This window comes from Rhinopithecus bieti, unplaced genomic scaffold (genome assembly GCF_001698545.2).
Source record: "Rhinopithecus bieti isolate Rb0 unplaced genomic scaffold, ASM169854v2 scaffold_44774, whole genome shotgun sequence".
Lineage (NCBI taxonomy): Eukaryota > Metazoa > Chordata > Mammalia > Primates > Cercopithecidae > Rhinopithecus > Rhinopithecus bieti.
The window spans coordinates 1,135,720-1,147,923 of NW_016819032.1; the positions used below are offsets into that span (position 1 = coordinate 1,135,720).

The 12,204-nt window shown below is 35.9% G+C and overlaps 1 protein-coding gene across 1 annotated transcript in view; it reads left to right on the plus strand.

Annotated features, from left to right (window-relative positions):
* Positions 1-10,703, plus strand: part of DSC3 (desmocollin 3) — a 49,001-nt gene extending 38,298 nt beyond the window's left edge. The window contains exons 13-16 of the mRNA XM_017858057.1: positions 1,058-1,282; positions 3,377-3,498; positions 7,233-7,490; positions 9,931-10,703. Of these exons, the coding sequence (XP_017713546.1) occupies positions 1,058-1,282; positions 3,377-3,498; positions 7,233-7,490; positions 9,931-10,128 (803 nt within the window). The 3' untranslated portion in view covers positions 10,129-10,703. The remainder of the gene's footprint in view (positions 1-1,057; positions 1,283-3,376; positions 3,499-7,232; positions 7,491-9,930) is intronic.
* The last annotated feature ends 1,501 nt before the right edge of the window (positions 10,704-12,204 follow it).

The following is a 12,204-nucleotide window of genomic DNA, read 5'->3' on the forward strand; positions in this document are numbered from 1 at the left end:
AAGGCAATGCCATCCCAGGATTTACATCTTTTAAAGGTGACACTGGTGACAGGAGGACAATATGAAGGGAGCGTAGGTGAGTGAAGGAAAATCAGAGGCAAATACACTACTGTGAATAAGACATTACTATGGCTCCACTTGTTGTCTTGAGGGAGTGGAGGGATCTCAAGGATCTTACCTTAGACACAGTGTGGTATTGAGTGGTCCTAAGTAAACCCAAGTGGTAATTCATATTCCTCTAGGGAGCCTTCAGGTATGAGGTGCAGCCAAAATCTTTGAAATTCTTACAGCTACAGCAGAGCATTTAATCAAGGCTTAGGAATTCCAGATGACTTCCAGGGTATGTTTTATGCTACTTTTTCATTTTACTTATTCTATTATAAAAACTCAGGGAGGTTGTAACTGCCATTGAAATTCTGTGGAGCTTTTGGTTAGTTGATAATATGGTCATTAAAATAACAGACCAAGACTATTGGGGAAAATTGACTATCACAGTTGATAAAAGTGAATTGTTATATAGACATTTCTGTTTTGTGTAAGTCTTATAAGTAGCCTGAGTGATATTAATTAGCTTCTGGTACTAAGATTACTTCCAGATACAACGCGTTAATCGTAAACAATCTATTGTGCTTTGAAAAAATTACCTTATCCATACGAATAATGTGCAAATACTAGAAGGTCAGTGGATAAAAGAATGTGAACTTCAGAAACTGTTTGTGTGTACCTGTAGATACATTGGTACTAAAGAAAAATGCTTGAAGCGTATGTTAACAGCCAACCTAACATTATTAGTTTGTATAGATAAACATTACTAGAACACTACTGGGCCACTCCAATGCCAAATTATTTCTTAAGGGCTCCTTTCTAAGGAATTACAAGGGACAACACATATAAGATAATATTAGAGTTTGAAAGGTTGAAGATAGTCCTCCATTTTTATTTATTTTCATGTGGCAGACAGTTCCTTGAGAATGATGCCTTCAAAAACAAACGTGATGAAACAAATGCTAAATGATAAATGATCATTAAAAAATAAACTTCTTTTATTTTCTTTCAGACACAGCTGCCCGTCTTTCATATCAGAAAAATGCTGGATTTCAAGAATATACCATTCCTATTACTGTAAAAGACAGGGCCGGCCAAGCTGCAACAAAATTATTGAGAGTTAATCTATGTGAGTGTACTCATCCAGCTCAGTGTCGTGTGACTTCAAGGAGTGCAGGAGTAGTACTTGGAAAATGGGCAATCCTCGCAATACTACTGGGTATAGCACTGCTCTTTTGTAAGTATTTTCACTTTCTTGAACTTAAAATATATAATAACAAATCTAGGTGAGGGAAAAGATCTTTAAAAAATAATCTTGTCCAAGCATCCGTCAGGTGTGAGTCTCTTTCCAAGTTCCTTTTGTGTTATTACCTGAGTTCTGTTTGAATATTTTCTGTGAAGGGAACATGATCCTTCTTGAGATAAAAGACTTTATGCTTAGACATAATTTTTGAAAATTCCTTAGATTTCACAGAATCTGACAAACAAATAGCCTTTATTTCTTGGTTCCAGTGCCATTCCTTTTAGGGCTAAATAGAACAATCTAAAATTTCTGCTTTAGGAAAGTCCACTAAAAACCACTTTCATTCCATATCTTTTTACCATTCAGCCACAGAGTTATGGGAGATGTTCTGTTCTGAGCAGTATCTCTTCTTGGGTATATCTTGCCAATTTTAAATTCTGTTAACCTCCTCCAGCCTAGATTAGCTCTGTTTTGTGGTAAGAGTAGAAGTTAAGAGCAAAAAACTCAGGAATCAGACTGCCTGGGTTTGTACCCCGCCTTCATCGCTTGTAAGCCATGTGACCTGGGACAAATTACTTAACTGTGCTTCAATTTTCTCATCTGTAAAAGGAATAATTGTAGTAGCCTACCATATGGTGTAGCACTGAGTATTAAATAAGGTAATGCATGTGAAGTGCTTAGAACAGTACATGGTAAATTTCTAATGTGTTCATTATTTTTCATCAAGTCAAAAAATAAACATATCAAATACCTACTGTAGGCGGGAAACTGTTCTAGGTGCTTAGGAAAAATAGGGAAGGTCAAACAAACAAACAAACAGGCAAAAACAATCAATCTGCCTTGTGACAGTTAATGAATAAATTAAATGCTATGGAGGAAAAAAAAAGAGAGGCAAATAATTAGGATCTGTAGTGCCATGGAATGTGTTGGTGAGGGGGGTATTGGTGCCAGTGATTGCAATTTTCAATAGAGAGGTCAGGCCTGAGAAGATTATTTTTAATGATTTTTGGAAGAGGTGAAAGAGTTAGCCAGGTGGAATGCCTGGGGCAAGAACTTTCAGTCAGAGAGGGAAGTCAATGGAAAGGCCCTCATTTGTGATTATGTCTGGAGAAACTAAGGAGTGTCAGGGAAACCAGTGTGGTGAGAGTGGACAAAGGGAAGAGGATTAGGAAATGGAGCCAGAAAGGTAGTGTGGGGCCATGTAGGGTAGGCAAGAGTTGTCACACTTTTTCTGTAAAGGACTAGATAGTGTATATGTCAAGCTTTGCAGGCCATGTGTTTTCCATTGTATCCAATCAAATCTGTCCTTGAAACAATAACACTGCTATAAAAATATATAAATTATGGGCATTACTGTGTTCCAATAGAACAGTACATATGGACTGTAGAATTTGAATTTCATGTAATTTTCACATTATAAACTCTTATTCTTCTGAATTTTTTCAACCATTTAAAAATACAAAGTCTTAGCTCATAGGCCATACAAAAATATGTAGTGGTCTGAGTTTGGGGATTTTGCCAATGCACTATAGGATCTTTTAGACTGAAAGAATTGTTGTTGTTATTATTCTTAGTTTAATTATCATGTATTTTCAATCTCCCACAATTATGATTTAGAATAAGAATTCTTAATAGGCAAGATGCAAAGTAGGTGCAATTAAGATAAGTCTTTTCTAGGAAAGCAGTCTGTCTTTTTCATGTTTTTTGTACACAATTCTTTTTTTACATTTTCATGTGGCGAAATTACTTTGGAGGGAATCAACGCATTTTTTCAAAGTCTTTGTCTTAAATGTCGATGATTTCTTTTCTTTATGTACTGTTTAACTCATAATTCTAAGTACTTTATTTCGATGGGCAGAATTCAAACAATTAGAGAAAGATAATAAAAAAATACAGATGATTGCTTCTGATTCTAAAATCTAAGCTAGCTGGTGGCATGTTAACTTAGAACAGCCAAGATAATTCATGGGAAGCCATGCTTAGTGGCTTTATCTTCTACTTTGATCCTTAGGTCATAAGAAATAAATGATGATGATTTTATTCTATGTATGCTAAAATAAGTTATTTTATTTTTATTTTTAAATTCAGCTGTATTGTTAACTTTAGTATGTGGAGTTTTTGGTGCAACTAAAGGGAAACGTTTTCCTGAAGATTTAGCACAGCAAAACTTAATAATATCAAACACAGAAGCACCTGGAGATGATAGAGTGGTAAGTAATTTTTAAATAAATATGTATTTGTATCTCTGATAATTTATTTAATTCATCTTCATAAACTCATTTCAGAATTTAGGAGTTAATTTATATTTTTAATTGAATCAGATTTAGTAGGCATAAATATTATCTGTCAATATGCAAATATTTATATAGTGGTAATTTATTAAACTTCTTGATCCAGATGTATTGTTTTAGTTATCTTTTTGGCACTCTAGTGTTATAGTTTCAACTTGTTCTTTGATGGTGAGAATTTATTATAACAATAATTTGTTTTGCCTGCACTCTACAATGTATATTTCCAGATACAATTTGTTTATGTAACTTGTTAACCATTTATAATGGGGAAAAAAGCTTGCTAAAAGTTCTCAAGTTAACTAGGAAAAAATATCAATGAGCTATTTCTTAAAAGAAAGGGAGAGGGTCTGGAAGACTTACTGCCACTCTTTCCCTTATATATTTTCTGGGACTTCTGAGGTGCTTTATGCTTCTTGTTTGGTGTGAAGTATAATATATATATATATATATATTATATATTATATATACACAGCAAAGTACTTACAAGGCAGTTCATGTCCTCAAAAAATATGTCAACTTATTTATCACTTTTATGGAAAAGCAAAATAGGAACATGACCATAAACCAATATGAGAAAGCACTGTCAGCGTTCAAAAATTCCTATGATACCTATGTGTACTCATGTAGTTTGGATCAACCAGATAGGCTAGTGACAAGAGGTACAGCTTATTTGGTAACTTAAAGAATAAGAAGGGTTTGAAAGTGAAGAGATGGTGAGAATAGCTAAAGGAGAGGAAAACAGCATAACCTATAAGACTTTTACTTAGTATTTGTTCTTTGTCATTTAATGTTAGAGCTGATTATATTGAGTGGCTACTTCATAATATTTACCTGTTCTGTGTTAGGAACACTTCTAAAAGCGGCTTGGAAATATTAATTTATACAAAAACATAAAATTTCATCTTGAATCTATAAACTTGCTTTAATACAATGAGTAAAAGTGATCATTTTAGCTTTGGATCTGAATTTCATTTGAAGGCATGCACATGGGGTTAGGAGTTGGGTGAATAATCAGGACTGGAAAAGTAAACTTGGAAATTATTGACATAGATAAGGAGTTGTTGATACCCTGTGAGAATGAACTTTGGGAAATGCGACTGTAGGAGGACAGAAAGGAGCAGAGAATAGAAAATATGAAAGCTAGTTCTGTAGGCTCAGCATTGCTTTAGTTTGTTTTAAATTCCTCTTTTATCCACTTAGAAATACGATCTTTGAACTTGTGTTTATTACAACAAAACTGTACCATCAAGAAGATTTAATAATGAGGAGAGCTTTTTTTCCTTTTTTGTAATTGAATTTTATTGTAACAGCAACCTAAGTAAAAAAATATAGGGTAGCACTGCCACCAAATGGCTACTTTTCAATTCTTTTTTTCTGGTATTTTTTTCTAAGGCAATATAAATATGACTTTGTAGATATATTTCAGGTGCATTAAATCATCTGTACTTGAAAAATCTTTCAATTTAGTTAAAGACTGCATTTTAAGTAGAAAAGTATTTAAATTGATAAGAAGGTGGCACGAAGGAACCTGAATGTAATGGAGGTTCTTGCCCTGAAAGTAATGTAACTGTTTGGAATGAAAACTGACATGTCGAGGTTACCACTGTAACTAAACTTCTGTCCTATAGCTCAGAGGGTTGGAGTAAAGTTCCAGTATTAAGTTAATGTTTAATGAAGACTTTTTCATTTTAAAGCATTTCCTTGACTCTTTGTCATCCTCTAGTTCCCTCCACATCTCTCTTTTTCTTTCAAACTGAACTTTTGGAAAGAAAAAGGTATATTTGATTTCTCTATGATACTACTTCCTGCTTACCCAGCACTCCTTGGAAATTCTTTTGACAAAGGTGATCAATGGCTGTTCTTTCACTTAAATCCAATGGACACTTATACTTTAATTTAACCCATTCTTACCTGGCTGTGATTTTTCTGTTGTTGTTAACATCATTGGCTGCTCCCACTCCTTATCATATTCTCTCTTCATGGCTTCAGAATCCTGCCTCTTTGGTTTTCTCTGTTGTCTCAGTGGCTACTCAGATCTGGCCTGTCACAGCTGTCTCTTACCCACCCCTTAAAATGTGATTTTTCTTGTGGTTCTATCCTTAGCCCTTTTTTCTTTTGGTTGACAATTTTCTCGGGATAGGTCTTCTATTCCCATGGCCTCAACTATCACGTATTTGGGAGTGACTCCCAGAATTATATCTCCAGCTCAAAGCTCTCATCTGAGTTCCAAATCCAAATATTCATATATTCATCTTGGACATCCCACATGTTTCTAAAGTTTACCATATCTAAACTTTAGTTGCTCACTCTCCTCTTGCCCATAAGCACATCTTTCCTCCCTGTTTCAGTGAGTTGTACCATCTACCTATTTGCTTTCATGGAACACAAAAGAATAATTTCTGACTCTGTCCTTGATTGCCTCATCAATCTAGATACTTGTAGACTCTCTATGGAGTCCACCTCCTTCTTTCAATCATGACTGCTTCTACCTTGGCTTAGGTCCTTATCATTTTCACCTGGAATATCAGATCAGATCAGATGCAGTGACCGCCATCTGACCTCCATGACACTAAATTTGTCTTATTTTTCTTCCACATTATTGCCTAGAATGATATTTTTGAAATGTGTTTCCCTCTGTAATGAGTTAAAATTCTTCACAGTCCCTATAATCTTCATAATAAAGTATTTTTTTTTTTTAGCATGGCATATAGATCTTTATATATTATGGCCTTTTATAACCTCTCCAGCCTCCCCCCAACGCCAATCTTATGTGGTAGCTGTTCTCAACTGATTGAAGTTGGGGGACCCCTGAAGGACATTGTTTGCCTTTTGCCTCCAGACCCTTCTGCAGTGGTTGCCTTGTTTGTCCCACTCCTCCTAGTCCCTAGTCTCTTAGCTTAGAGTTTTTCCAGTCTATTTCACTTACCCTGTTTGGATTTGAATTTTAATGCTCTACTTCTGTGCTCCTGTAGCATTTTGTGCTCACCTACATCGTAGAGTAATCACATTCTTAAAGTATTTGTTTTTCTCTCTCCTTGGAATAAGAGCTTCTTGGAGCCATCGAGAGACTATGCCTATCTTTATATCTCTAGGCTTTTGCATTTGCTATGGGTGAAATTTGTCCCTAAAAGCTGATGTGTTGGAAACTTAATCCCCAATGCAACAGTGTTGAGAGGTGAGACCTTTAGCAGGTGATTAGATCATGAAGGCTCTGCTCTTATGAATGGATAACTGTCCTTACCATGGGAATGGGTTTATTATCATGAAAGCTTATTGTAAAACAAGTTCAGTCCCCTGTTGCTCCTCTCTTTCTCTCTACCTCTCCCTCTCACTCTTACTCTTTTGCCCTTCCACATTCTGCCACGGGATGGGCCCTCGCCTAATGTGAACTCCTTGATCTTGGACTTCCCAGACTTTATAACTGTAAGAAATAAACCTCTGTTCTTTAAAACTTACCCAGTCTCAGGTATTCTGTTATAGCAGCACAAAATGAATGAAGACAGCATCTGGGCGCATAATTAGAAACTGATAAATGTCTGTTGAATGAATGAGTGAATAAAAAGGTTGAATAAATGTCCTCTCTCCTTTGCCTTCTCATGACAACTTAGAATCCATTTCCTCTCAACATGAATTATTTTATTTTATTATTTTAGTGCTCTGCCAATGGATTTATGACCCAGACTGCCAACAACTCTAGCCAAGGTTTTTGTGGCACCATGGGATCAGGAATGAAAAATGGAGGACAGGAAACCATTGAAATGATGAAAGGAGGAAACCAGACCTTGGAATCCTGCCGGGGAGCTGGGCACCATCACACCCTGGACTCCTGCAGGGGAGGACACACGGAGGTGGACAACTGCAGATACACCTACTCGGAGTGGCACAGTTTCACTCAGCCCCGTCTCGGTGAAGTGAGTTTCCTTACGTGTTTTGACTCTAAAATTTAAACTTCTGAATGGAGAAAAGTAGAAAATTCAAATTAACATATATTTTCAGAAACTGCTTTTCCATATTTTTCTGTGGGCCCTCTCTTGCTTGCTCTGTTCATTTTCCTGTGCTCTTTGATTTTGTTACATTATTTAATTTAAAAGAGATTTTATTTCACTTGTCATATTTCACTTAATTTATAAAATCCCATAAATATTGGAGGTTTTTAATATTCTTCACTAACATCTCACTTTTAGTTGTGTATTTACCTGATGAACCCTTTTGATATAGAAGAATGTGAAAGCAATTCTACTTCCTCACAATTACAAACTTTTCAAATGAAATCTGTATTTCTCTGTGAAAACACAAACATTTGAATGCAGTTTTAGGATAAAGATTAAATAGCATGATTTATATATTTTTTATTTTATTGCAAATTGACAAAATATAATCGAATGTGTTTATGGAGCACAAAGTGATATTATGATTTATGTCTGCAATGTAGAATGACTAAATCACGCTTAACATACGCATCACCTCAAATACTTATTTTTTTGTGGTGAGAACATTTGAAATGTACTTTCTTTGCAATTTTGAAATATACAATATACTATTATTAACTATCATCACCATTGCAGGACATGTTTTAAATATACAAAGCACCATGCAAATGTAAAGTGCTTTTATTCTAAGGAAAGCAAGAATGTGAAAGAAAGAAGAAATTAAAATAAGGAATTCTCTGTTCATACCAAAATCCCCTATGAAGCAGAAGCTTTTTTCTTTCTTTTCTTTCTTTTCTTTTCTTTCTTTCTTTTTTTTTTTTTTAAAAAAAGACAGGGTCTTGCTCTGTCGCTGAGGCTGGAGTTCAGTGGTGCAATCTCCGCTCACTGCAGCCTTGACTTCCTGGGCTCAGGTGATCCTCCTATGTTAGCCCCCTGAATAGCTTGGACTACAGGTGTACACCACCACATCTGGCTAAATTTTGCATGTTTTGTGGAGAGGGGGTTTTGCCATGCTGCCCAGTTTGGTCTCCAATTCCCAGTCTCAAGTGATCCACCCACCTTGGCCTCCCAAAGTGCTGGGATTATAGGCATGAGCCACTGGGTCTGGCAAAATCCGCTATGAAGCTTTTAAAATATACGGATGTCTGTGTTCTACTCTAAAAGATTCCTATTTAATGAATTTGGGCTTTCTTGTTTGTTTTGTTTTTGTTTTACATTTCTGAGATGATTCAAATGTGCAGCTAGATAGAAAGCCACTGGATTAGACACTCTTCGGAACTAAAGTTTTACCTCTTTTATCAGAGGACACCAGTGCCATTGCAGGACAAACAGTGGACTTTTCATCCTTGGATGGAATGCAAATGGGTGATACTCTGGTATAAGGCTGTAGGTTATGTATCCATAGCATTTTGGAGGGTCAAATTCAAGTGCTAATTCTTTTTCTACTTCTAGTCAATATTCATGTAAGATCAGGTTGAGATGGAGTGAAGCTTAAGACATAGTCTTAGGAGGGTTCCTCAATTGCACACCAGGTAATGGGAGGTAAGGCTAACAATGTCATGAAGAAAGAACGTAAGTCTTGCCAATGGGCTCCACACAGGCAAGGAGTGGGCACCCAGGTGAGGAAAAGGAGGAGACATGGCAGTTGATGAGTTGGCAGACAGGCCAGTGGCAGACAGGGTAGATGTGGCTGAATGCATGGCGTCTTTATTACAAAAGCCCCATTTTTGCAATATGGGTTCTGTTCATTCTTTTCAATTTCATTGAACTTTTCGGTGCATATATATATTTTGCCATGTTTTGGGTTTCTTGGACACTTGATTCTGAAGTTAAATTGGTAAATCCTACCTACTTTATAACTGCATATAATAGTAATTCTAGTTAAAATATATTGTACATTTAATGTGTGCTGGGCATAATATGTGTATTATGCATTATGATTTTGTCATTAATTTCTAAAATAATCTCTTTAGGTGGTCACTGAGATTAAAGGATATTTGGTTACTTGTCCAAAATCATATAGCTAGTTGGTAAAGCCAGAGCTTTGACTCACAACCAAGACTGTTTGACATCCAATCTCAAACTCCCAACAGTATGACTATTGTCTCTATTTTTTGGACTAACCTGACCTCTATGTGTAAAATTTAGGGATAAGCGTTTATTGATAACTTGAATGTACTTAAATATAACACTTGTATACATAATTTTTTACTTATATGGATTATTAGAAATGTAAACTATACTGACTTTATGGTATGGTTGTGATATAGACCAATCATGTGCATTTTTTGTGTGTAGGAATCCATTAGAGGACACACTGGTTAAAAATTAAACATAAAAGGTAAATAAAAATAAATTTTACGTTCATATATTTAAGTTGTTTAAAACTATAATACAATTCATTTTTTAAAAAATTTTACAGAAGTTGCATCGATGTAATCAGAATGAAGACCACGTGCCATCCCAAGATTATGTCCTTACTTATAACTACGAGGGAAGAGGATCTCCAGCTGGTTCTGTGGGCTGCTGCAGTGAAAAACAGGAAGAAGACAACCTTGACTTTTTAAATAATTTGGAACCCAAATTTATTACATTAGCAGAAGCATGCACAAAGAGATAATGTCACAGTGCTACAATTAGGTCTTTGCCAGACATTCTGGAGGTTTCCAAAAATGATATTGTAAAGTTCAATTTCAACATGTATGTATATGATGACTTTTTTCCTCAATTTTGAATTACGCTACTCACCAATTTATATTTTTTAAGCAAGTTGTTGCTTATCTTTTCCAAAAAGTGAAAAATGTTAAAACAGACAACTAGTAAATCTCAAGCTGCAGCACTGGAATTAAGGAATTAAGCATCTGCTCTGTTATTTTTTTTTTTTTTTACAGATATTTTAGTAATAAATATGTTGGATAAATATTAGTCCAACAACAGCTAAGTTATGTTAATATCACATTATTTTATATTCACTTTGAGTGATAGTTTAAAAAATAAACAAGAAATATTGAGTATTACTATGTGAAGAAAAATTTGGAAAAGAAACACTGAAGACTGAATTAACTTTAAAATGTTGCAGCTCATAAAGAATAGGGACTCACCCCTACTGCACTACCAAATTCATTTGACTCTGGAGGCAAAATTTGTTGAAGTGCCCCATGAAGTAACAATTTTCCATAGGAATATAGTTGGAAAAAAATGTGTGTACATGTATTATTATTAATCAATGCAACATTTAACATGAAATTAAGACAAAGAGGAAAATTGTAAAAACTTGACATGAGGCTGGGGTATAGTTTGTCCTACAATAGAAAAAAGAGAGAGCTTCCTAGGCCTAGCTCTTAAATGTTGCATTATAACTGAGTCTATCAGGAAATAGTTCCTGTCCAATTTGTGTAATTTGTTTAAAACTGTAAACAAATTAAACTTTTCTGGTTTCTGTGGAAAGGAAAGAGAGAACCCGATGGAACAGTAGGTTTGCTTTGCAGTCTGTTTCAAGATTTCTGTATCCACAAGTTAGTAGCAAACTTGGGAATACTCGCTGTAGCTAGGGTTCCCTGTTTTTTGGTAGCAAGGGTCCAGAGATGAGGTGTTTTTTTGGGGAGCTAATAACAAAAACATTTTAAAACTTACCTTTACTGAAGTTAAATCCTCTATTGCTGTTTCTGTTCTCTCTTATATTGACCAACATTTTTAAATTTAGAACCAAATAACCATGTCCTCCCAGAGTATAGAGGCTAGAGGGAGCTGAGGGGCGGATCTCACTGAAAGCACCCCAGGGAGATTGAGTGTCCTTAGGCCTAAGCCCCACAAACTTGACACCTGGTCTGGGCCTGAGAGCTACAAAATTTCATTTTTCTCCTTACTGCCCTTCTTCTGAGTGGTATTGGCGGGAATCAAGGAAAGCCAGGCCTCGTGGGCCCCCTTCTTTCAGCTTTCTGCTAACATTGTCAGCAACACCTCCAGCAGAGATTCCCTTAAGTGACAAATACTCCAGGTTTTCCACCATCCTTCAGTGTGAATTAATTTTTAATCAGTTTGCTTTCTCCAGAGAAATTTTAAAATAATAGAAGAGATAGAAACTTTGAATGTATAAAAGAAAAAGATCAAGTTGTCATTTTAGAACAGAGGGAACTTTAGGAGAAAGCAGCCTAAGTAAGGCATTTGGAAGTCAGAGGGCAACACGAAGACGCAGGCCTTCCAGGGCAAGGAGAGGACACGAGGACTATGGGTGAGAGTAAAGGCAACGTCATCTGCTTCCTACTTTTTCCTAGGCTTGCCACTGCCTTTTCCTTTCTCAGGCCAATGGCAACTGCCATTTGAGCCTGCTGAGGGATCAGCCAACCTCTTCTCTATGGCTCACCTTATTTGGAGTGAGAAATCCAGGAGACAGAGCTGACTGAATGATGAGTCTGAAGGCATTTGCAGGATGAGCCTGAACTGGTTGTGCAGAACACACAAGGCATTCATGGGAATTGCTGTATTCCTTCTGTAGCCCTCCCTCTGGGCACTAAGAAGGTCTATGAATTAAATGGGTATCTACAATTCTGATTTATTCCTACATCTTTTGTTTTCTAATTTGACCCTGAAATATATGTGTTTTAGATTTACACTTTTTATTTTCTTTTTTTTTTTTTTTTTTTTTTTTTTGAGACAGAGTCTCGCTCTGTCGCCCAGGCTGGAGTGCAGTGGCGCT